Here is a 27,053-nt window from a genome sequence, read left to right as displayed (position 1 = left end):
CAAGAAAAAGTGCTGACATGTCTAAACAGGCTCTGCCACATTTAATCAATACAGAGACTGCAGATTCAGGGCTGTGGTGACAAGCTGCGACAGTTAAGCATTAATGAGATTCAGATAGCAGGAAATCTACAGAATACTTTATGTTCAAATTGTCTTTACCTTTAGAAAATTCAAAGTGTCAATTATCCGCATACTACATACAAAAATGGTGATTTTATATTTGATTTATGTTAAAACTGTATATAATCTGCTGGTAGAGCTTTAGCGACTGTGTTTTGACAGCTCTGATGTGAGGAGCTAGCTCTGCTGTCCTCACAGAACAAGTATAAAGTCTCAATTCAGTCTGCAAAGGTTTTTAAAGCATTATTTAATCAAAACCTTTATTTGATTAATATATGAAAAAATATTCAAAGTTCATTATTAACACATGTATAGAATGACAAATCAAGTTATTTTAAATGATTTGCTGAGTTTCTTTAATCATATTCATAATACAAATATTACAATTAAAAAATTATATCACGCAACAACTAAAAAACGCTTAAGCAGAAAGTTATGTTTATAAATGCCAGCCTTTTGGAAAAAACTCATAGCTTTACAGCAGAAAAATAAATAAATGACAAACGTTATCAGACATGATGAACAATATAGTGGGGAAAACAGCTGCATCCTCATTTCTTTGCATGTTTTTTTAATACCTAAATGTTTCAGACCATCAAAAATGTCAAACATTTAAAATAGGTGAAAAAGGACACATAAACTACACTTTTAAATACTGATTTTTATTAATTAGTCCCATTTATAGATTTGCTTCATGAATAAGTTCATGATTGTGGACGGAAAAAAGGAACTGAAACTTTTTTTGATGTGTCCTTTCCCATTTCTTTCTCCTCTTAAATTAAAAACAGCATTTTGTGTAAGATTGGACATGCAAATACATTAGAAAATGGCTTAAAAAATTATTTTTACAGTGTTATTTAAAAAAAAAACAAGTTTTTCATAAAAGGACATCATAAATGAAATGTTTAATCTGACAGAAAGATTTTTCCTTTGATTTCATCGTTTACCTTTTTTTTTTTGTTGTTGAAATTTTCACATTGTTTTGAGCCACTTTTAAGCTGACTTGATGAAGGCTCAGTACATGCGTTGTAAAATACTGTAAATACAATGCATGCATTGTGTTTTTCCTTGTTTTCGTATGAAATGCAAACCCTGCATCAGTGGATGCTGAAATCTAAACTCGTAAATTCACAACAGAACAAAGGCTAAAAATCATTAGAAAAAAAGGGTGTCAAAAAAATTGACAGCTTTGACTTTTGTTCTAAATTCAGTCCAGAAAGAAGTAATTTAGTTTGATCATTGTTTGGTTATTTGTTTCTACAGTCACTTTCATTTTTATGGGCTTTACAAATAACATTAGGGAAAAGTTATGTTATGAAAGCACTGACAGTCTATGCATAAACAGAGGAGGACACCAAAGGAGCCGCTGTTGACAGATTAGACGAGGTCGTGCACTGAGGTCCTGTAGCCAGAAAAACTGAAAACTATTCCAAATGTAAGCTCAGCCTTCATCAGGGAGAGACAGCGAGTCAGTCTTAGATGAAAACTTGCCGGCCTTGGCTCCAAGAATAGTTCTCCTAATGATGAGATACAGTGAGTAGATTTTGTAGTCTCAAAGCTTTTATGGACATTTGCACTTTGCAAGTTGGCAAATACAAATATCGCAGAGGGAAACTGCAAACTTGAAAGTAAAGGAGAGCTTTATTCTTCAGAGTCCCCAAACAGAGAACAGACAGAGCCTTTCATGCTTGGCTGTAGTTTAAGAGACAAAAACAGAGATGGGAGACAGATGAGAGTGGAAAAACTGCAGGAACGAACTAATTTATATTCAGGGTGGAAATAAAAATCTTCATGGTTAAACTTCATTTACTGGAAACTTTACACACTAGATTGGTTATTTTCCACAAAAGATTGACAATCTATATAAAGCACAATAATGAACTTCGAACAAGTGAAGGGCAGTAAAGGGACCCAATGTGTCGTGCATCTAGACATAACATTTGCAATTACTGTAAGCCTAATAGACCAGAAGAGACAGCACTAACCAGCTACTACTCTGTTCTGTAAAACTGAGACTGATACCGGGACTGTGAAATAATCATTTGGAAAAAATAACAAAAATGTTCATTTTTAAAGCTGACAGTTAGAAAGCAAAAGAGTTGGGGAAAAAACATTTAGCCATTTAACTGCATTAAAATTATTTAACTTGAGCAGACAAACATGACTTACAACAGATAAAGTTAAAAAAAAATGGTGATGTACACAGCTGAAATGACAACAGACACTACTGAAACTCAAAGTCTTTAATAATCTTCAAAAACCACAGCCCCACAGCCACTTTTAGGTTACATTTATCAGGCAAAAACACAAAAATATTTGCAGTGAGATGTAGTAAAACGCATTAACTTCAAATGTCAGGCCTAAAATGTGGAGAATCATCCCAAACGGACAGTCAAATTGCTATGAAAAGATGAAATGTCCCATGCTATTTGCTTTCAACTTTGTTGTTTGCAGTGGGAAGGGAGCAAAAAATACTCACCCAGACTGAAAAGAGGACAGACAAAGCGGTCAAACTCAGCTTTTATTTGAACCCAACAATTTTCTTAATATATTCATTTAGGAACTGGAACAGCTATTTTAGTCATATGACCAATCTTATAATGAAAACCAATCAGATTATGAAGTTGAAAGATTTGAACTACAGGTCAGACGATGCAAGTTAGAAATCTTCGTCACTACACAATTAAGAGATTTGAAGGTTTGTATGTGAGAGAGAAGCTTATATGACACCAAGTCTTTCATATATCGGAATGGAAGAAGCCTGGAGCAAGATTTGCAAGATTTTCCCCGCTTTGAAATTTCGTTCCAAGCCTCTTCCAACTGTGGGTGGCAGACGTGTGCTAGTAAACAGTAGAAAAGGAAAAAGAAGAAGAATCCCCTCTCTACTCTAGTGTGAAGTCCATATGATGAACCCATGTCACATGCCCAGTGTGTCCGCTGTTTGAGACATGGACTACATTTCTAATCACCTCTGCTCCAGCAAAGCTTCATACTCTGTGAGAATCGAGGCCTTTTGTTCTGCATGCATGTCAGGGAGAACGAAAAGGTTCTTTCTTGCCAAGAGATTACCTCCTTTTTAAGATGTTACAGTGAAGGGTTTTGGTGAAATCTTTTTTTTCTGTAGTGCATGTTAGGATATGACGACAACAAAGGGCAATGAAGAAATGATTGTCTTTGAGTTGATTAGAGAGGAGGAGAATCAGATGTTCAAAGTAGAGGGGAAAAGTGTATTTTTTCTGTAGCTAAACATGAGAAAATTAAGACGATGAGTACATTTAGTAGTTCATCTGATCCAGGTAGAATCTATTGAATTACACCTTTCGTTTCCTCAATTCTGTTTAACTTGCTTCACCACACCCATTTCAATTATGTGACCAATCACAAAATATTTGTCCTGTGGAAGATGAAGTAAAAGGTAAAGTGTCAGAAATTAGCAGGAGATCTCCATATTTGAGACAAAAATGTTTGTTTTGTCTCATTTCTTATGTTCCATTTTGCTACTCACTAAAGGACTAATATGAGGAGAACCTCCACCCTCATGTGTTGTGAAAATATACAACTTTTACACGTCCATGTGGTTTTAAATCTCAGACAGAAGCATCAGGAAAACATTTCGCAGCATCCACAGGGTCTTTGAAAGGTCATCATCCACAGAAAGGGTTTACAAGAATACTTCACATGCCTGGAAAATCTCAGGAGGAACTGGGAAACTCAACAAAAAACATTTATTTTGGTAATGTATCAACGTGTTCCCTGTTGAAATTCCTTTATACCACCACAGGAAAGAAATGTTTGTAACTGATGGCGTGACTGCTAGGAGATCCAACAATGGGAAAAATGACAAAAGAGCCAAAACAGTGGTGGCTGCTGCAGCTGGAGCCACAAGCTGTTCATTATCCAAATCCAACCCACCAGTACACAAACACCATATACAGGCCTCATGGTGCCTAAAACCAGCAGATTTAGTGAAAATTGTCCAATTTTCTGTGTCTTCTTCCTCAACCTGTCTGGATTTCTCAATTTTTTCCCCTCTTTCTGCAAACCTTTCGCAAACCATCACAATTCCCAAAATCACCATTTGTTTTCTTATGTTTTCCTATTCCCAGTTTTTTTCCACTTTACTCTCTTTTCCCCAACTCTGTCACCGATGTCAATCATTTACAAGAGTTCTATTCTTTCCCTCTTTATTTCCATCTCTCTGAGCACCCGCACACACAGCCAATCTACATCAATTAGGCAAATGGTTTTTATTCATTTTTAACAATTTACTGTCTGTGGCTGCATAATTGAAGGGCCAAAAGTCATTACACTAAGCTCTATGTGTGTGAATTTCAAAAGCCTAAGCTAATTAGGTAGCGCGCACAGCACCACCAGCTCCACAGATCAGGGAAATGCTGGAGTGATAAAGTTGAACATGCGAGGAGATAGACAAATGGATTATCTTCAGCATTTCCCGTGCTGCATTGAGAGAAACACAAGAACACATGACAAGAAGATAATTTGGGCTTCTTCTTTTCCCACATTTTACTTTCTCTAGCCATATTTTTCAAATCTTTAGCATATAGTCTGCAATTTTCAATTTTGTTTTTCTTGACTCCTTGATCCTTTGCATGGAAACCTATAAACAAGCGTAAAATGTCCTTTCTGCCAAGCAAAAACTCTCTTGACTGGCAACTTTTTCATTTGTCAAGGTGTATACGTTTGTTGGAGTTTGCATACAAATGTGTGGCTCAACAGATGGCCATTAAATATAAAGGAAGCCGTGATGCTCACACACGGGCGACACAAACGTATCCATAGATTTACACCTACACACAGACGCATAAACTGAATTATCACAAACTAGAGAGGATGGGAAAATAACAAACACCAAAATATGAGTTTGCACACGCATGAATTAGACTCTGCAGACACAAACACACACACACTTCTCATTCTGGCTCCAGTAATTGAAGCCAAAACAGTTGTCAGCAGGACTGTAAATTTATTAGCTACGCATTCACATGTGACACCAGGTGTGTGTGTGTCTGTGATAAATCATCACTATATATTGGTAATAAACAACACTACATACTTTCCCAGAGAGACTCATCTAACTTGCCCAACAGTCTGAAGAGACTCCCAAGGGTAGCAGTTCCAGCCACTTCCCAGAGCTATAAATACAACTACCTTTAACATTTTATTGGCCGGAATAATGAGCTCCATGTTTTCTTATTCCACTTGCTCATTCTCCTTTCTTCTCCCATCTTTTTCCCCTTAAACACTTTATTTCCCTAATAATTGGATTTAGAGTTTAATAATCCATAACCCTGGATCCTCATGTTAAGATGGCTGGGGGCTAAACTTACTTTCAGGTGTCAAATCACCACTATACTATTAATCTAGTCTTTGCTGATTGGCGGTCAACAGGAACTAAAAAATTCAGAGGTTAAAATAAAATCAACAATGTTGAAATAGCCAGAGCATGTTTGCAAAAAAGCTGCAGCAGATCTACACGGTTGATTCCTTATAGGTAAACTAGAAACTAACAGATTAAAATGCAATTTGTTAACAAAATGACTTGTTATATTACTTCACTTATTTTTTTTCTGACATTTACCGATCGCAAATGCAGCCTTACAATAGCAGCTAGAATGTTTTTTCTGTCAGGAAAATATACTTGTGCTTTTATTTACTTCAAATACCTTGAGATATTTCAAAAACTTTAGTTTTTTGTGGATGTTTTAAGACCAAAACTGTTGTGTCGTTCAATTGTGTTCATTTTCACTAAACCAAAGATGTGCTTTGGTTTTAAAACAAATACATTCCAAACAATGCTTGATGTGATTTTGCTCAAATTTGATCTAAATCCATACCAATGTATAAAAAAAGGAACCTTTCAAGAACCACTAGTAAAAACAAACAACATATCAAACCCAGAACCTGAAGATTTTTAGTGAAACCCAGTCCAACATGTCACTGCAATTTTCTTCTCGCTTTCTCTTATTGCATTTCCAATCTCCAACAGATGACAAATAAATTGGAATCAGCGTGAATGGTAGCCAAGAGAAAACAAAGAAGGTAGACAGAATGTGAACTGGATGCACAGAAACAGCTTCAGATATTAAAGACCCACTCCGACGAGTTTGGAGTTTTTAACATGTTCTTGTGGCATTTCTCTGATGGAAAACATAATAGGAAAATTGGGCTGCAAATTGCCTTCATGCATATTTCTTTATTCAAACTGTAGTGAAGCAGGAGCAGATGAAAAAAATGCAGCTTGACAATGACCGTATTTGTTATGCAGAAAACACGCTGGGCAAGCCACGAGCTCCTTGCTCCAAGCTCTCAGCAACAGAGGGGAAGTGGGGGCGGGCTTACTCAGTACCAACGCTCCCACCCACAATTCAGATCAAACAATCAAATCAAAAAATCTAATTTTATTTATAAAAAAAAACGCTTCTCACGCTTGCGGAGCTCAAAAAGCTTTACAGTTAAAAACAAAAACAGACTAAATAAATAGTAATAATAGTTGTTGTTATGTTGTTACTCTTTTGGCTTTTCCCATCAGGGGTCGCCACAGCGAACGAGTCGCATGGTAAACTTGGCAATGTTTTACGCCGGATGCCCTTCCTGACGCAACCCTCTCAAAGCAACCGGGCTTGGAACCGGCACAGAAGTAGAGAAGGGAACAGGGAGCAGCCCGGAGTCGAACCCTGGTTTCACGGACGTAAGGCGCCGGAAACCAGCACGAGCTATAGTAATAATAGTAATAATGATAATAAAAAGAGAAAAACCCAGCCCATCCTTCCAACACATAAACAACGACTACTTTCCTTCATCTTCATTCATTCATCTTCTTCCGTTTTTGTCCCTCTCGGGGTCACGGGGCTGCCGGACCCTATCCCGGCCACTTGTGGGCGTAGGCAGGGGGCACCCTGGACAGGTTGCCAGTCTGTCGCAAGGCCACAATCACACATCCGTTTATTCTCACACCTATGGACAATTTAGAGTTGCCAGTTGACCAATGAAGCATGTTTTTGGACGGTGGGAGGAAGCCGGAGATCCCGGAGAGAACCCACCCATGCACGGGGAGAACATGCAAACTCCACACAGAAAGCTCCCCCGTTGATGTTCTGTTTCAAGTCCCCCAGCCGGGACTTGAACCGGGGGCCTTCTTGCTGTGAGGCAGGAGCGCTAACCACTGCACCACCTTGCATAACAATGACAAGAATTTAATTTTTTTTTTACAATGACTACTTATAAAAGTTAATTCTAAAAAACTTAGGATTGGCTCTGTTGTGAGGAAACAGTATTTTGAGAATCTCTTCATGACAGGAGTCAGCACAGCCACAGGAACATCACCACAGTGCCCACCCACACCGGGACAGCAATGGGGTCCACTCCACAGAAGTGAGGCTGCAAAATCGGACCCCAACCGCCCCCACATAGGGCAACAACTGCTACAAAGGTGGGTCTTGAGCTTTTTCTTAAAAGCCTCTACGGTCTTTGTGACTCTCCGGCAGGCTGTTCCACAGGCAAGGACAGTAATGGAAGAACGAAGACTCACCTCAGATTTTCAGATGGTCCTTACCATGGCAACAACTAAAAGACCAGGTAGAGGACCTAAGGGTCCGCGGGGGTTCATACTTTAAAAGTGAATCACTTAAAGAAGAAGGCCGTTAAAATGCATACAATGTACTCTATACCAAGTTTGTAGAAAAAAAATGCAAATATCTAATAGACTACTGCCGCTCTGCAGAAACTATGTCCTAGAAAATGGTTCAGTTCTTTTTTTAATTAGAGCTAAAAATGGTACAATTATGGTTAATGAGTAATAAGAACGCTATTATAATAGATTAAAAGAGGATCAGAGTGGGTCTAAGGAGAAGTATGTGCAAGTTCAACAGGGTTACATTTAGGTCATGTAAGGAATTCATGCAAATATACATGTCCCAGCACAAGACGAGCTGATTCAGCGAATAATCAAGTTCACACAAAGGCCTGCAAGCTCATCTGTCATTATAATGTGAAGTTCATGTGCGTCAGGATGAAACCAGCCCATTCAGACTGTGCCTGTGCATAACCACAACATAAAATGAAGGGAGAAAAAATTCTGTACACACTCACACTCTGTCACTATATATTTCAACTATATACTTAAAAGAGAAAAAAAATGCTTAAACGCAGACAGGTATACCTAAAGCTTCAGCCTTTTCCCCACTGATGTACAAGTACAGATAACCTATGGCAGCTATAGATTCATCTTTACAATCACAATGCAAAACTGTGCATGAACCCAACCCAACACCTTTTCACAGTCCAGTGTATAGGCTGTAAGCAGAAGTTTATTTAGAAAATCAATTAAATGAGTAAATTGTCTTCATTGTATGTATGTTTCTGTTTATGCGACACTATGACGAGCTATAGATAGACAGTCATCGCTAATAAGTGATGTTGAGCGAAAGCTTCCAAAGCATGCGTCTGCTTAAAACGCTTAGCAGGAACATACTTTGCTAAATAAACTAGCATTTCTAGTATAAGTATATAGGAGGAGAATGGGCAACATAAAAGCGCAACAAAAACTAAAATGTATAAGAGCTATACAAGACAAAAACATAGATTGAAAGCACTTTAAATACTTTAAAAATGTTTATCATCGTATTGTCCAAAATATGAGATAACAAATAATATAAGGTACTTCCTCCATTACAAAAATATGTGCTCATATACATGTTTTTTATGCAAACAAATTATATGAAGATTATTGTAAATAAATGAAAATCAGCTGACAAGCAGAAGAAAGTACCGGTAATACAAACTGATGCAAACATCTGCATTTTCACGAGTGGGAAAAGGTCCTACCACAGTTAGGGTGCAGCTCGTCTGTAGCTTAGCATAAACAGCGACCTTGGTTTATTTAGTAAACAGGGAAAAAAAGGATGTAGGGCCCAAAATGCTTAGTGTAAGCATTGCAAAACACATCAGGAAATTTCTAAGGAAGGACCACACACTCTTGGCTTGCCCAGGGGCGCACCCTTTTTTTTCCTTATGAAATGTTTTAGATGCAATTTAGGAAAGCTTTTTTCTTCAATTGATCTACATGAATATAACTCTTTTTTATGGCATCTTACTATGAAATACCAGTAGGTTTTTTTTCATGTAGGCACACATCTTTCTTTTAAAATTCGGATGCTTTTTCTTGTTGAATGTAAAAAAAAACTCAATGCTTTAACAAAAATATGAAGTGCAAACTAACCTTTGCAATGATGCTGAGGGCCTCTCGACAGGAAAGTGGCAGCTCTGATGTCATTCTCTGTTTCAGGTCAGGAATTTCTGTTTTCATGTACAGCTCCAACATGGTCGCCAGTTCAGACAGACCTTCTTTCTTTTGTTCAGGCATCGAATCCAGATCTACAAAAACTCAATCCAATCCTCTGTTAATGCATCGTCCACCTACTAACATACCAGTTGTGGTACTTGTGCCCGCCTGCTATGGAATACTTGTTTACCTGCTCCTGTTATGTTCAACAGGTTCCTAATCTCGTGAAAATCCCGACAGAAACACCATCATTTAAGTCAGGTGTTGATCCAGGACACAAGTTAAACATTCAAGATTGGTGAACAAAGATATACATTTTTAATTTTAATAGTCCACAATGTGCTAAAATCTAGCCTATCTGATGAAAGGATTAAAGTCTGGGTCTCTGTTACAATAATACAAGAGCCAGAACATTTATACTAACAAAAGAGAAATGTTCTGCCCAACTTCTCATGCAATCACTCAGCTAATCTGTATGAGAAAATAGTCTTAAGTGTCATGTTTTTGGAAAAATATTGCACAGATAGAGTTTAACTTGAACTTACATCTCTGTTCACATTTCGTGGTGGAAAATCTAATCCATATTGTGGACTGACTCCATTTTTCTTTAACATGTGTTTTTTGGGTCCTTTATGCTGTGAACTTGAATCATCCTATGTGTAACCCATATCATTTACAAATCAGTGCAAAGTGTAGAAACAAATTTAAGATAGAATATTTAGGGTCAAATTCACTTTTTTCCAACAAGAAAAATTCCAGCACTTGTAAATAAACAAAACTATTAACAGTTATGTCTTACCAGCTCTAGCTTTAATCAACAAATCAGCGTTGCTTTATTTCATATATTTGGATGATCTATTTTTTTAAAGGTCATATTCCACCATATTTTTCTCACCTTTGCTGTTTCTTCATATAAATTGCTCCGCAAACATTTATTTCCACTAGAACAACTTTCTCTTTGATGCTCTGTGAAAATGAAGTTTCCTCTTTTTTTTCACAATGTACCATATTCTATTCAACAGATTTGGGTTTAACTTGTTCGTAAATGAAAATATGTGCTGTAATGGTCTTCCTTTGCACCAGACAAGTTATTGTATTCTTCTCTAATCTCTACCTGTGAAGGTCATATGAAGTTGAAACAAAAAGAGTCACAAAATGATGATCAGAAAATTCCATTTTCTTTAGTTCCCAGCAAACACCTTTACCTCACAATCTTTAGTCTACGCTCATCAGGGTGTTCAAGAGCTGAGCATCCTCGTTTTACCAGGAAAAACGTAGCTCAACACACACAAATGATTGATATGGCTGAAAAAGGCCCCTCAGCTAATTCATGAGATTTGAAGAATCACAATAACTTAAAATCAACAAAAACAGCGAAAATGCTTTTATTCCTCCAGCAACATTAAACTAAAAACACAGGCACTTACGGGATTCATGCTCGTCAATACTGTAGAGCTCCTCCTTACTGCTCTGAAGTGGGTTTAACTAAAGAAGGAAAAAAGACCCATTAGCATGCTGTCAAAGCAATTTCCAGTTTATTGTCAGGTTTTTAATTTCATGAAGTTGCCTGCTGATCCCTCCGTGGCAAAGTGGTGAGGTGGAGATAGTAGGTCTGATGTTGATGCTTGACAGTCAGCATCAAGGGATTGAATTGGGGAGTTAAACCAACGAAACGGTCACTGACTGCAGTGTCTTGAAGTTGTGCAATTGGAGATGTGTTAAAGTGGTTTATCCTCATTGTAATTGACTCCCAAAACAGAAAACAGGGTAATACTATTCGCCAGTAAAGAATGGAATGAACAAAGACTGCTAACTTTCCAAAGATGGATAGGAAGAACAATATTTGACATAGAAAGATGGAATAGGGACCTTGATCAGGTTTGGGGAGATGGATAAAAAAAAAAACAGTTGCATGGATACCCGTCCACCACGCCCCCAAAGTGAGGGTCAAATGAGCCGAACAAATTTCACCACTCTCAGTTGTGTGTTATTATAGTGAAACTTAACTAACTTTATAGCATGAGAAGGTTTTCAGAACAGCAAGAATAAAATGAAAACATGAAAAAAAATTAAAATTAACATTTGAGGGTTTAAGTTTTCATCTAAGCACAAACCTCAAATGATGAAGTTCAGCAGAAGATAAGGCTCCATTAGTCATTTACAGAGCAGATTTCTTTGTTTAGATTAGTCTGGGTGAGATTTCGGACACTTACCAGGGTAAAAATGAGCCTTGCAGCAAGGCGCACTGAATCGGTCGGATGTCTGGGTAGGAGGCTGCACAGACATCTACACTCCTTCTTATGACCCGGCCACGCTCGTTTCTGCAAGAAGGGGAGACATTAGACAGCAATGATTTCAGCAAACAAATCACTTCAGAGGCCATTTTATTGAGTCAAACTCATTCCTCAGTGACTGCTCCGAAAAATACACAGGAACCCTCTAACTACTTACTAGAGCTCACCTCAGACTTACTAAAGTTTGGGAAAAACATTAATTACATAGACAATGGTATACACACAAGCACGCACACGCTCATACCTGACAGGCAGAATTGCAGTAACGAGCCATCTTACACTGAGAACACCTCAGCAAGGTCTCACAACTGGAAAGAAGAAAAAGAAGAAAGAAAAGAGTGTTAATTCCAAGTATCTCATCAACTTCATTCACATTCTGCCATTTAAAAAATGTATATGACTGATGATCAATGGAAAATCCTCAAGGGAAGAGCAAGATTTGGCCACATGATTATTTTATTAACCTTTCTTTATTGTAATATAAATTAAACGTTTACTCATTTTACTTTTAATGTCTTACAGAACACAGTCAGCCACTCAGACTGCATAAAAGTATTGAATAAATTGGCTGGAGAGTAGAATAACAGCCCCCAAAATACCCATGCATGTTTCTGTCATTGTCTTGACCTTTTCCATGTGGAATAACCTTTTCTTTCGATATGTTGTACAAAGACGACTGTGTGTACCCATTATCTCTTTTTTATCTGCCTACACCATCTCCAGTTTCCTAGCCATCTAAGGGGAACTTATTGAGCTTTACCCTGCTTACTGTCACTGTGCGTAGAGTCACAGATGTGCATGTTAGTGGTTGTGTGTGTTTTTACGCACGTGTTTATCTTCTCTCTTGAAAGTCTGCAGCAATGCATCTTCCCTGTTCTGTCTTGCTGTCAGTTTGATAACAAGATGGCATGTCTCTCTTAGCCAATTACAGTCCTGGCACACAACACACACAGACAGGTGTGTCCATGTTCATGTGTGCACGGAAATACCTTCACTGTAACTCTTATCCTGGAGAAATATTGAGTTTTTTCAACAATCTGATTGGTGATGAGTGCAATGATAAAAACACAGCTTTATCTTTCAGCTTTCTTGCTTTGAGGGTTGAAGACTATCACATCAACCCTCCACTTCCCTACTGAAAGTTGGACTGGACCGGAGCCCAAATTCCTTCAGAGATTCAGTGAGATCAGCTCCCGCATCACTTCTACTGTAAAATGTTTGAGAAATCTGTCTGGCATTTCTTGGCACAAACTCGGCCCCTTTAGCTTGTGAATCTTTTACCGGTTTCACACTAGGAGCTCCGCGCCAGTGTCTGCTTTGCAGAAGTGTTGCATCTTGGCCGCGTCTAGCTTTTATTCTGCCAACATTTCTGCTGCCACGCTTCTTCGGCGCAGCTTCTGCTTGGATCTTCTTGGATTAGTGATGCCTTTGGTCACAGTGTAACACGTGGTTGTTATGGTGCGAAAAGCGCAGGTGGGGAAGTCATCCAGCTTTAACCTGTACCGGTAATTAGTTTCTTCAATTTGCCAAATACTAATCACAATGGCTAGAAGAAGATTTCTCACTTTCTGTGATTTTAGAGAAAAGATGTGGTGCTGATCAGACATAATGATTAAATGTTTTAGGTTTGCATGAATCACCTTTTCAAAGAAAAGCCTCCATTCTTTAACACTTACTGGACGAGTAAATAGCAGAAAGTGGTTATTTACACATTACTCTGCCAATAAAAATGCTTAATTTTGATTATAACTTGAATTTTAGATTAACAAACCTTTAATTTTAAAGATAAATTATTTATTTATATACATAAATTTGTCTTTTTTTTATTTTATTTCCAGACTTACCAGTCTTTATAATCCACCAGATACCATGATGGCACTCCTGTGTGTAGTTGTCTGTCAGTAAAGCCCATTGTGTTGAGGCTTGTAAAAATATGTGTTGGCTTTAGTTTGGCTGCGTTTGTGTGCATAAAACATAAAATAGATACAGAATTAATATTTTATGAGCTGCTCCAGTCTAGTTAGATTCCACCACAAAAACACAGCAGGTCTAGGAGACCTTTTTTTTTAATATAACCTGCTTTAAATTCTGACTGGCGGTGCTGCTTTTCACTGTGCCTCTGTCTGCTGCCACAGCAGATCCAACTCTGACTTTCACATCTTGATTTTCATAACCTGCTTCACCTTTAATACTTCCACAGAATTTTCCAAAAGTTGGTGTTCAACATTCCTGCTCCTTTTTGACAGTGCTACAGGGCTCCAAACAATTTCTAATAAAAAGTATTTGAATGTTTTGTCAGGTGATCTATTAATCTGTTATTTAAAAGAAAAAATACTGTTCCTTCCTTAAATAAAGACCTGAGTAAAAACTTAAATTAACTTATTTGAATAGAATCAGATTAGTCCCTTTATACTGTTTTTAGAAGAAATGTTAAAACTGTATTTACTTCTTAAGACCTGGCATCCACATGCATGGACATCACATAGTGGGTTATAATACCACTGTAGTTAATTCTACTTAATTGGGGCCAATATGACTAAAAAATAAAAAACACATATCCAGCGAGAGCTCGGGTCTTAAGAGGTTAACATTTGAACTTAAGTGTCAATAAAGTTTTTATGTAACTAAGACCTTTTAATTAGGCCATTGGCTCAATGTTTCTGTCAGAGCCATGTCTGGTTTCATTTGCTCTTAAACAGACATCATAAAGCTTGTTGGACAAAAAGTTAAGCATTATTCGTCTGAATGTATTTTGTAAATGCTTTGGAGGTAATTACTGGAATTTTACAAACAAATCCAGCAAATTTGTGGGAAAGTGTACATCCTTCAAAAAGCTGTTACCCGTCAGCATTGGCAACATTAAAGTGAAATGTTTTCTCTATCACTGTGAGACCAGACTGGACTGTTGTATTTGGCCTAAGGCCCCAGCAGAATTTGTGGAAGTTTCCAAAACACACTGTTCTCAGCTGCTCAGTCTTCTGCATTTAACCTTTTTGCTCGCCATCTGTCTTGTTTGTCAGGACCTTTCTAGCTTTAAAAACAGAGTTAAATTTACAGTGCTGCTCATGGTTCGTGAAAATACAGCTACCCTTGTCCTGATGAGATCTTTCAAAAACAAGGAAGCTGCCAACGGCTTCAGAAATTAAGTAAAGTAAAGTAGTAAAAACAAAGCCTCAAATCTAAACAGACCTGAACTTAAACAGATACCATATTATGCATCGTATGGGGGGAGGTGACTTAAAACTGCCACACACAGGAAGCCCATCAGTTTTGAATAGAAGAAACATGAAATCTGTCATTGAAAACAACCCAATTTCTGTTAGTGTCCCGCCTCTGTAAACTTTGTGGGGAATGTTATCCCACAGGAAGTAATTACTTGTTGCAAGAGTGACAGCATATGTTAATGTGCAGAATATGACACTCTAATATTGCATCATTTTGGACACTGTCTGCTTCAAATCTGCCTAAAGCAGACATCATTGTGAAAAATCCTCCATATTCTAGAAAAATGGAAATATGATTAATACTCTGTACTGTGACAGGTTCATTCAATTTATCCAAGTCAGGCATAACATTATAGTCACTTGCCTAATACGGTGCTGGACTTCTTTGGCTGCCAAAACAGAGCTAACCCATCTAGACGGGGCCTCCATTAGACTACCAAAGGACAGCTGTGGTAACCGTGGCAGCAAAATGTGCTGCAGATCTTTTAAGTCCCGTTAATTGCTAGTTGGTGCCTCTGTGGATTCAACTGATTTGTACAAAAGTCCAACAAATGTTAAAAAAGGCTGGGATCATTGGAAGAAATATCAACACATTAAACTTCCTGTTGTGCTTCCCAAACCATTCCTTAACTTTTTTAAAAAATGTCCTGCAAAACCACAGCCAACAGAAAACACCGGTTTCAAAACTGAATTAAAGTTTGATGTTGAGTTTTTTTTTTTCTTTCAGTTTTTGATATCATTTGGGTTGTGAACTAGAATATTAAAAATAAACGTAGCTGAATTGATACCATGAATTGAATAATATTTAATTGATCTGAAAATTCAAATAATGTTACACCTGATCTGTACATGTATCTACATGCATACCGCTATTTGGTTTATAAATTGAAAAAAATCTCTTTCAAAAATACTGGTAAAAAACAAACACACTAAACTGCTGATATTAAAATACAAAGTGCAACAATTATGACAGAAATGTTAACAGATTGCTGGTCCAGAGCTGCATGTAGCTGCACAGCTTCATTAATACAAAGCTTTTCCACAGCAACTGTTGTTACGGTGATCAGTGACATGCTGATAAGCTTTTAGCTTTTTTCCCCAAGACATGAGTCAAAGCCAAACACATAAAAGTATATACATCAGTCACACAGTTGTTCCAGCAGAACTGCTGAAGGTTGGTAACACATAACAGAACATTTCCTTTTGAAAAGGTTTCTAACACGAACACTTTAAGCTTTTATCAGATTATCTCCAATAGTAAGGAAAAAAGGGGATATTTCAACAGAAAGTTAGCTTTTGTGGCAACACGTTTACTATGATTGGGAGTAAACTGCTATATATTTAGCAGCAACGTCAATATAGGTATTATTATGAATTACATAGTAAAAGCAATTACACATTTTTTATAGCTCAACAATTTGGGAGTTAAATGTTCCTTATATTCCACAAATTTGACATTTTTACCAATTTAAAATGACAGAAAAAGCCCAGTTCTCCGGTATGGTTTGGCTCTAAGAGTGTTGAGTGGACTGATTCAGTTGATAAAACAAAACACTAAAAAATAATTAAATTAAAAATGACTAAGCAAATACAAACAAGTCATAAAGCAGGAACCTTTTTAATAAACGTCAAAAATATGAGTGTGTTATGATTCTGCCCATGCAGCTGTCATCCATTCTGCTTCCCTTTCTCAAACTCACTGTCACCTCATCCTTTCTTCTTTCCCTCCATTCATTGTCCCGTGCTTGTGTCGGATGTTGTGAGAAGCACTAGTCGTCTGGATGGCAGGTCCATGCTTGGACTGCAGGCACAGCGGGAAAACTCATGAATAACATTACAAGGGTTTTATTAGTGCCATGCAGAATACAAGATTAAAACTCCTTTTTTCTTTGTATCTGTCAAATTCCTCCTCTCCGCGTCATACATTTTTTGTTTTTATTTTGCATTATTTCCATCCAATTTCCTGCGCCACCCTTAGGGAGTCATTTACTTTGTTTTCTTATATTGTCTTTCAGTTTTTAGCCTACATATTTTCTGTGGCAAACAGTCACTAAATACTATTTGCTCACAGAATTAATAAATATTTGTTTGCATATTGTTGTCTTATCTGGATTGTTTACATTTGCACAGGTAATCTTAAACTTTAAGTTGGTACACAGGAGTATTTTTCATATTGTGTTTTTTCTCCTGCAACATGCCAGTTGAATGTTTTCACGACCTTGCAAATTAGAAATCTCATATTTGGTGACAAATGACAAGCATAAGAAAGCTGGTTTTGATGTTTTAAAGATTGAAGAAAAAAACAGAACTAAGACATGAATGTGATAGGTGAGGGAATAGAGAAACCAGTTCAGAAAGAATGCAAACAAACAAGAGAAAAAGAATAATCAGGACAGAAGTGTCACTCAACAGAAGTGGTAATGATATAAGGACGAGGGTTTGTGCATTGACATGCAAGAGCATGATTCTGTGTTTGCGTGTGTGCAGATCTGGTCAGTTTTTTACGCCTGTGAAATGAGACGCCTAATTAGGCTTACCTCAGCATCTCTCTCTCTTGGTGTGCTAAGCATGGTAATTAATTCCCCCTGAGCATTGGTTCCTCTACCATGTCCCACAGATATTTTTTGACTATGTCTAGTTGAGTATTTTTGAAGGTGTGAACATTTATGCAGGGTCTATTTTTGCATTCCTGGGATGGGGGAGTGTGGATGCAGTCCAGTCCCCGATTTCTCTCACTTCCGCTCTGAAGTATTTGACACTGCATGGTGCATCTCACTTGACCAGGATGCATGGTTTCAGAGCATGCATCTGCAAATAAGTCTGCAAGAATAAATTTACTCGGAGCTTTCCAGTTCTAAAGCACTGGCTGTTTGCTGGGCGGCTTCCGCCCCCTCTTGTTTCAGCTGCACGCAGCAATTCTGTGTTAAGAATGGCTTGAAACACCAATTTGTAAAAAATGTGTGGACAACTTGGCTCTATCTCAGACAGTGCAGACTATTCCACCACAGACTTTGCTTGCTAGCAAAGGGACTTCAGTGTTTAGTAAAGCAAATATGAAACAATGCATGAATGAGTTGGCCTTTAAAAAATAAAAAATAAAAAACAGCAAGTGAACTGCTAAAGGGTCACTAGTGCCACCTACTGATCCGTCTGTGCTACAGCGGTAAGCCTAATCAGCTCACATTCCCGTTCAAGATGTGCGGTTCTCTGAAAACTGGTGACTGACATGAAGAAACACTGTTGACTGTGTGTGAATGTCTGTGAAGAAAGGAGAAACACCAGCTGCTTCTCGAGGCTTTTCGAACCCTTCCTGAGCTTTTGACTGTTGATTAGAGGATGATTCACTGAGGGACATCTGAGGGTACTCATATGAGACGAGGCTCCCTGTGGCTTAAGAAGGATATGTAAGAATATCCACAACATCCACATCTGCACTGATGACTGAGGACAACGTTGATTGATATCTGTGAGGGGAATTCGTGTTTTTTTAATACCTAAGGTAATAAAAATAGAAAATATCCAGCAAAATAATTAACATATTGAATAAAAACTGTTGACAATTTAACTAGAAATGCAGAAAAAAAATCCAGGTAGTTTTTTTTTTTGTCTGTAATCAACACTGATATTTTAGTTTAAGGTGAACCAACATAAACTGTGCTTTTTTCTCCATAGCCAGACATCTTTGGAGCTTTTTTTTATTTATTTTTTTAGTTCACAGTTACAATGTTTTGATGCCATCAATTCTTTATTTTATAGTGTTTGTTTTCCTCATTGTTTTACTGATACACCAGATTTATTTTTCTTTTTTTCTGTAAAGTTCAACAAAATCACTTTTATGTGATAAAGGTATCAACCAAATAAAGCTTGTTTAAGTTAAAGGATACTTGAAAAACCTTTCATAGTGGGGTACATCCTTAAAAAAAGTACAAAAGACAGTGGTTTTACTCATACTAATTATTGTTTTGTGATGATTCCATTCTTTATCCTTAATCGATAATGTCTGAACCCTGGTCTTTGAGATCTATCACTCTCTAATTTTGCTTTTTTTCTACTATTATTACTGCTGGTTGACTTGATGCTGATTATGAGGATCAGGTGTGATCATTCAACCACCTGAACCACCTGATCAAGGTAATCAACTGGAACAGAGGGGTAGAGTGTGAGGTTGGAGAGCCTGGTTAAATCATAAATTGAACTCTAATTAGTTCGGAGTGCAACAGTGAAGATGCTCTTACTCTTTGAGTTCTTGGTACAGATGTGACTTAATACACATGCTCATCTGTCAAGCTTTGAGGATGTAGCAACAGATGTATTTGTTAATTATATGGCATCAAGATGCATCTTATGTTCATTTATATGTATTTATTCACTGACATACAGAGACATTATTATTTTTTAAAGTCAGATATAGACGATTCTTAAGTGGCCCTTTCAAAACATGCATAAGAGGAAATTTTGCATTTCATATTTCAAATCGAGAGATTTTTTTCTGTTAAGCCGAATTCACAGCTCAGATGTGCCAAATTTACAACATCAAATGCTTAGTATTTTGGACAGCCTAGGAGCTGAAAAAAGTAGTTTCTGCTTCACAACTCACTAGTTTTACACCATTTTAACAAACAGTGCATGTAATAATAGCATTATTAATAATAACACCAAATACAACTCCTAATACCAACTACTACTAACTGGGATGGGGCAGAAACCTCAAAATATCTTTAGTAATTTAAATAAGATAAAGATACAATGCTGTTTTGCACTGTTGGGTGCAGTTAATTTAGAGTTTTCTTGAGAAGTTTCCAAAGCTTGTTCTGCAACATGTGATGTGAATAAACCAGGAGCAGATGCAATTAGATTTCAGCTGAATGCCTGGCAGCTGAATTTCAGTCAGCCAAGTCTGTAGACTGATTTTTTTTTTTTTTTTAAAAAAGCTCAGTTTTCCAGGCAGATTGAAATTCAAAAAGGAATTCACGATGTGCATCCTAAGTTTGGAAAACTGAGCCCTCATCGCTGCAGCTACACCCAAATGAAGGTGATGATCAATGTTTCTCCAAGAGTAGACATCCTTAGACTGTTCATACACAAAAGCAATTCTGTTCGTTTCCAGCTAAATGAAAGAACATCTTCATGCCACTGATTAAATCTCAAGTCACAAGCAAAACAAATCCTCTTCTCTTGGGGTTGGAATGATAGTGTTTTGTTGTGTTTCCGCCTGCAGGTTTGAACAGCGATCCTATCATTCACAAATAACAGATGCAGAGTCTACCATCACGTACATCAGCAGGGAGCTTTTTCTTTGAGCAAATGCACAAACACTAACGCATCAGCACTTAATAAAAAAAGGGAGACACAGATTTTCATTAAACATGTTGTGTAAACCTAAACCACAGTAGAAATAAAGTATTTGTTCTTTTGGGAGGCAATATTCTAATTTCTCAAAAAGACAGCGGTCCTCGCAAGCAGAGTAAAAAGGGTAGCCCCAAAAGATCTGCATGTTAGACCAACGTAGACGCGAGGAGGTGTGTTTTCTGTCTGCAGCAAATAACAAGGTTTGCAAATGAAGCAGCTGTGCACGTCTTGAGAGGAACACATGTCAAGGAGCAGGGGAGGAAGGAAAAGAAAAGAAACACACTTGAATCTACGAGGAGTTAGAAAAGAAGCAGGGACAGGGCAGAAAGTTTCCTGAAAGTGATGGAGGGGGGAAAAAAGGATCAAAAGAGGGACAAATAAGAATGGAGGTATAAAGCAGGGAAACAGATGGGGGAAGAATCTGATGAGAAAATGAACTGAAAGGGCTGAAGGCTTAAGAGGTGGAGGAGGAGGAGTTGGGCTGACTCGAACACATCTGTGCCTTCATAAACCACTGGACCCACACAGTCTTTTTGGTTTTTACGTGAGCTTTAGATATTTACACGAACGTTTTATGTCTTATTCACATTTTATAGTTTCAGCCTCTTTTTCTGCATAAAAAGCCATGAAAGTGTGGCACTACTTTTCTAAAAAAAACTGTAGGGCACAACAGAAAAAACGCGGCAGATCTCAAAGCCCCACTCCAACGAAAATTGTGTTTTTAATGTGTTCTTGTAGCATTTTTCTCATGATTGAGGACATTTATAAAGAGAATTAAGATTCAAATTGGATTTCTGAGTATTTCTTTATTCAAATTGTTGTGAATCAGGATCTCCAACATTGCTCGCCGTTTTCTTGCACCTGTAATGTTATGTTGGGGTTCAGAAGAAAAAAGGTTCAGAGCACTGTCTGGTGGGTCTAGATGACCCAACTCCCAACGTTAAAGTGCCTAGGATAGCACAATGGTGACAGACCACGGGGAACACTTTTACAATAGACCAAAAGATAATCGTGGTGTTTTAAAATAATAAATAAAAGTTACATCGAACCTTTCTTTTCAATTTAAAATTGTAGATTGCAAGAAAAGCCTGCAGCATCTCAGCATTTCAATTCAATCTTCATTCCACTGTTATTTCAAAGACATGCAGCACAAAACATGTCTGTCAATCTTGCACCTCTTTTCAGTTCAAATTAAACCCCCTGCAGAAACTGGTTTATACAACTTTCAATGCAACGTAATAAAATGAAAGATTCTATCTAGATGATCTGCTGTTGTCCGTGTGCTGCTTTCTTGGTCCAGAGAGAGTGGCTGAAAGGTTTCCATCAAATAGAGAAACTTCCCCTGACACAGAAGCTGTTGATGCTTCACTGCCACTCCAGCTGACGCACACATGCACGCGGCTCAACTGGTGCAGAAAGAAATGATCCTCGCTCGTCTTTACTCTGCGTTTGATGTCTTATCTGTTGAAGAGAGATCAAGCCGTCAGTGTCTTCCTCACGTCTGACTTTCTCCATCTGGGATTCTGACTAGAGCTGTGGGTCGTTACTTAGGTGGCGGTGATCCGATCCGATTCACTGGCCTAAAATACATCCAGGACATATAAATACCTGTCACTGAAAAGTGCAGGTGACGTTTTCCAGATTCCTTGCATTTCTTACAAGATAATCAAGTGTAAATAAAATATGTGTACAAACAAGTAAACAAATCCAAATCCAGTCACATTTTAGTTTTATAGGTCAGCCAACTGTTGTTTTTCCATCATATATTTATGACAACTTTAAATAAAAAATCAAGTGCAACCAAAAACAATTCAGGTTGAATAAAGGTTTATCTGCTACTTGCACTGCTGTTTTTTTTTTTTACATAAAACTATTAAAAATAGAACATTTTACAACACTGTATGGTCACACGTGTATCTTTTTTCAGCAGCCATCACACGCGTGTTATCCGCTGTGCTGGCGCTTGATCATTACGCCACATACTTGGTAAACGCAGTTCCATTTGATCGCTTTGCGTCATGTTAATCAAATTCAAGCGTCAACATGGGATTCACATTTCTGGCTCTTGATTCCAGTTGTCTATTTAAATAGTAGTAGGGCTGCACGATATGAGCAAAACTTGCGATGTGCGATATTAGTGATCAATATTGCGATAACGATGTAATTTACGATATATAAAAAAATAGCAAAACAACCAAAAACATCATTACCATCTCATTGCAACAGTTTAAAAAAATGATACTCCAAATGACCCTTGTTGACGTAGGAGGCAAACATCTAACATAAAAGGGCTCATCTGATTGGTCAACATCGTAAAGGGTCCACCCAATTGGTCAAATGCATAAATGGATTTATTTGATTGCTTCAAGCTGCCATAGGATTGTATTAGCACATTTAAGGTAACCATTTATTGCGATTTTTGCTGTCTTTTGCGATATGGATATTGCACTGCTTGATATTGCGATAACGATAAATTTGCGGTATATTGTGCAGGCCTAAATAGTAGCAAACTTCAGTTCCCCATTAATCTGTGTATTTAATAGGATTTCTCTCTTAGTCAACAAACATTTTGTTTGAGTGTAGCGTCTTCAGTTACAACTCATGACTCGTGCATTCAGCTTGTACAAAGGATGTACTGTTGATTGAGGTAAAAAGGGTCTTTCAGGGAAAAACATCAAATTGCAGACTGAATCAGCTTCCTTTGCTTTTGTTTTAGTCACCGTTCAGCTTTACTCTGTTATCTCTCCCTCCTCAACCCATCCTGCCCACTGCAAGTCTGAGAACCCAGACTTGTTTGTTTGTTGACCCTTGGCGATTTGATCCTGCAGAGGAGTTTGTGTGTGCGTCCGTTTGCTCCCGCAGCGTTTATCACTCATTACTTACAGCCTTCAAGGCCTGTATTTACTTCAGCTTTGATGCGCCCACCACCTGCTCATTTTCTGCACACACACATGTTGCTCACAATGAGACAGCTATACTATTAATTATATGTTCACACACACACAGACTTCAACACTCAGTAATGAAAGGAAGCTCAGAATGCCTCCATAAAAACAGGAAGAATACTCTTTTTTTGTTGTTGTTTTGAGGCATCAGCCTACATGCGGTGCAGTTAGTGAAAAGGTTTGATTTGGCTCTAATACAACAAATATGTTTCATATACAGTGACTCAAATCAAAGTAACGATTGTGTGTTTGAGGCTTTATGAGAATTGGGCAAAGTCACTTTTCCATCATCATTTGATTTTTGTTTTTTTAAAGCCCACTTTTTTTAAGATACTGGGAAAATCCGACATGATCAAATCTACGTGAATGTTCAAGATGGAAATTCACCTGTAATTATTAACGTGGCGTTGATGAAGCTCAAAGCGGCCAGAAAGAATTCTGTTCCACTCCTTTTGCATTAATCTATGTCAATGCGAGTCCTCTCTCAAACCCCTCAAATAAGGACCAAATATGCTAAAACATTGATGTGGGTCTATATATCTCCACCCATCAAGTAAATGTAAAAAAATGGTTAATAAATGGTAAAATATTTTAGGTCACTGCCTTAATCCAAAGGATTAAATAACCCAGACTAAATACAGACTATATATGACATAAAAACAGTTAAGAAGACACGTTGCACTAAAATTGATACAAATACAAAAAAAAATGTTTTTTTGTTTTTTTTACTTGCATCTTCAAGTAACTCAGAATTATCCATTTTGAGCTGCTTTAATGTTATTTGGTGACACTTTTTTTTACTGTAAGTGAAGCTTATGCTGGTACAAAATATATAACACATTTGGGCACATTGTTTGTAGCACAAATGAGCTATAAACAGTACCAACCCTTTTCCCCACCTCTAATCTGCACCACTTCATAGTCTTGGTCAGTTATTTTATATACCTGTGTAACACAGGTGAGTAAGAAAACACAAATAGACTTGGATCTAGTTATCAAAAGTTATCGCTGCAAAACATCTATAAGCAAAGACAGGTAATCTAAGAACAATGTGGCACATACATGTAAAAAAAGCATTCAGACTTCTTTACACTTTATTTACAATATTGTCAAACCCCAAGAAATTCCTTGAATCAGAAACTACCGTATTTTCCGGACTATAAGTCGCTCCGGAGTATAAGTCGCACCAGCCCAAAAATGCATTATAAAGTAGAAAAAAACGCAGATGAGTCGCACTGGACTATAAGTCGCATTTTGACGAGAAATTTATTTGACAAAATCTCAGACCAAGATATAATAACTTTCACAACCTCATAGGACACAATCATAGCAGACTGTTTATCTCATAATTTCACAGTAATTCTTTCTCAAACCTATTTATTTATTCTTTTGATGAAGCATCATTGGCCAATTAATACTCTGTTTTCATCCTGTATTTGTAGAAACAGTTGTCATTTTTATTGCATTTCTGAATCTATGAAATAATTGGAAAATAGAATATTATGTTGTTAGCCTTCAAGATCTTACTGTAAAAAAAAGTTTGCTGATTCTCTGAGTCACTTAACATACTCTTAACACTTAACATACCTCATACATCAAATTGACCCAAGAATATCATCTCTGTTCCTCACAAATGAACATAACAGGAGGGTTAACAATGTATTCATTTCACTTTATTTCTAATATAAGTCGCTGCGGAGTATGAGTCGCACCCCTTGCCAAACTATGAAAAAAGGGTGACTTATAGTCCGGAAAATACGGTAAGTTTCCAAAGTTTTAAACCTTAATCTTATTTCCAGTCTGATTTACTGTTTAATTAGGAAAACATTACTGCTGCAAATGGCACAGAATCCCACTGAAGAAGATTATTGTCTCAATGAGACTATGATACCATTCTGACCCAGAAATATTCATAACTCTGGCAAATTCGGACTGTTACTTTCAGGTTCGGGAGTAACTCATTAGTAATGTATCACAGTTGCATATGACTTCTTTGCTGTAAGAAAGTGGTTTCAGGTATTATTTATTATTTTTGTGTCATATTTTACTCATGACATGGTCAGTAATTTGTGAATTCAACAGTCAGTCAGCTCAAAAATGTAACAATTCAAAGCAGCAAAACTATTAGCATTACCAGAAAAAACAGACACAATTACTTTTTATCTGCTTTGTTTTAATCTGGTCACTATAATATGTTTAGATTCATTTAAATCTAAACTAATAGGAAACATTTCCTGCTAAGCTTCAAAGACCAAAACATTTTTATTTCATTTTTGTGTTTTTATAAGTGTGTCTAGTCCTCTTTATTGTGTGATTTTAAGTGTCATTTTTGTAGGTGGCATTTGTTTTAGTGTCTCTGAAGCCTCAAGTTTTCTTTGGTCACCATTATTCACTTAAATTAAAGTGAATACAGTAGCTTATTTTAAGACCTAAACTGACTAAAGGTGAGGATTCGTCTTTAAGTTCTTCTCCCGGCACTTTCACTTTGACAAAAAAAACAGCACTTGTCATTATTAAATCATATCAGCCTAATCTAAATGTAAACTTTAGATTTTATCTACTTCTGCCGATATTGCAGAAGTATAGAAGTAATGGGGCATTACAACTCTGATACACTAAAACTGTAAAGTAAAGGACTACATTAAATTAGATAAACAAATAATCTATAATGTTTTACTGATTGGAAGTAAACCTATTTCTTTAGATAATTTATTTGATATGCACAAGAAGCCTCACAAAGAAACAAACAAAACAAAAAGCAGCTTTTAGGGACATTTGAACAAAAAGGTGGCATGTCAAAAATTTGCCAAGGACATGAATAATTCGGTCAATGCTTGATTGAGAAAACAATCTTCTTTAGTGGGATGCTTAGGTGCTTTACACGAGTATCACCAATTTCCTCCTCATTCATGATGGAGTCGTTTTACTAGAAATCACTTCACTTCAAGTGATCTGAAGATATCAGCTTAATCAGGCTCCTTGGAGAGAATGGTTGAATTCCCATGCATCCATTCTGCAGGTTAAACTCATTAAGTGGGTCTGTTTAACTAAAGCATCAATGTGGAAAAATATCAGCAGCAAAATAGATTAAACAAAGAAATCTTCACTACTTCGATCGCTAAGGATTTTTTTCTTTCGGATATCTGTATATTTAACAAAATGCATCTTTTATAGAATATATATGTTGACTATTTTGCACTAAAATAATAGTTTATTTCCTTCCTGCATGACTATCTGCAGTAACTTTTATGTTTTCACCATCAACCACTCTTTTAAATAGAAAATGTGTGAACAAAATATCAAATCATTCTTTCTTTCAAAGAACACTTTTGCCATCTAGTGGCCAAAAGCATTTCCGATAGCTCCCTAACATTAAACAGCTAAATAAACATGAAGCATGCTTCCGGCCGCAGCAGGTCGCTCAGTCTCCTACCGGGTAAAGCAGTGATGGCAGACCTCTCTGGCCCGTTTGTTGGAAACACAGTACGCCACGGGTTCGGCAGAGGTAACCAGAACCCCTCTTCTGATCTTGGCGGTGGCCCGTAAACCGTTCCCCTTTCCTGGACTCACATAACGTTCCAACATCGGTGCCATTTTCGCTCCACGTGAAGTGGATCGTGTTTACTTCCGCAAGGAGCGTGACGTCATGACGCCACATGCACGCATGGACAAAGTTTCGCAGTAAAGTAAAATGTATATATTTTTGTTGTTTGTTTTTCACGATAAAAGTATTGAACACGAACACAGATATACTCGGATCTATTTATCAAAAGTTACAACAAATACCTGTATGTAATTATGTAATTATACATTACAATTG

The 27,053-nt window shown here is 37.3% G+C and overlaps 1 protein-coding gene across 1 annotated transcript in view; it reads right to left on the bottom strand.

The window, feature by feature from the left end:
• smyd3 (SET and MYND domain containing 3) overlaps positions 1–26,869 on the bottom strand; it is a 56,739-nt gene extending 29,870 nt beyond the window's left edge. Inside the window, exons 1-5 of the mRNA XM_023953551.1 lie at positions 26,667–26,869; positions 11,960–12,023; positions 11,635–11,742; positions 10,849–10,906; positions 9,359–9,513 (exon numbers count right to left, since the gene is read on the bottom strand). Of these exons, the coding sequence (XP_023809319.1) occupies positions 9,359–9,513; positions 10,849–10,906; positions 11,635–11,742; positions 11,960–12,023; positions 26,667–26,827 (546 nt within the window). The 5' untranslated portion in view covers positions 26,828–26,869. The remainder of the gene's footprint in view (positions 1–9,358; positions 9,514–10,848; positions 10,907–11,634; positions 11,743–11,959; positions 12,024–26,666) is intronic.
• Between the last annotated feature and the right edge of the window lie 184 nt (positions 26,870–27,053).

The sequence above is a fragment of the Oryzias latipes genome, chromosome 3, assembly GCF_002234675.1.
Source record: "Oryzias latipes chromosome 3, ASM223467v1".
Taxonomy (NCBI): domain Eukaryota; kingdom Metazoa; phylum Chordata; class Actinopteri; order Beloniformes; family Adrianichthyidae; genus Oryzias; species Oryzias latipes.
This window is presented reverse-complemented; position numbering and strand designations above follow the sequence as displayed.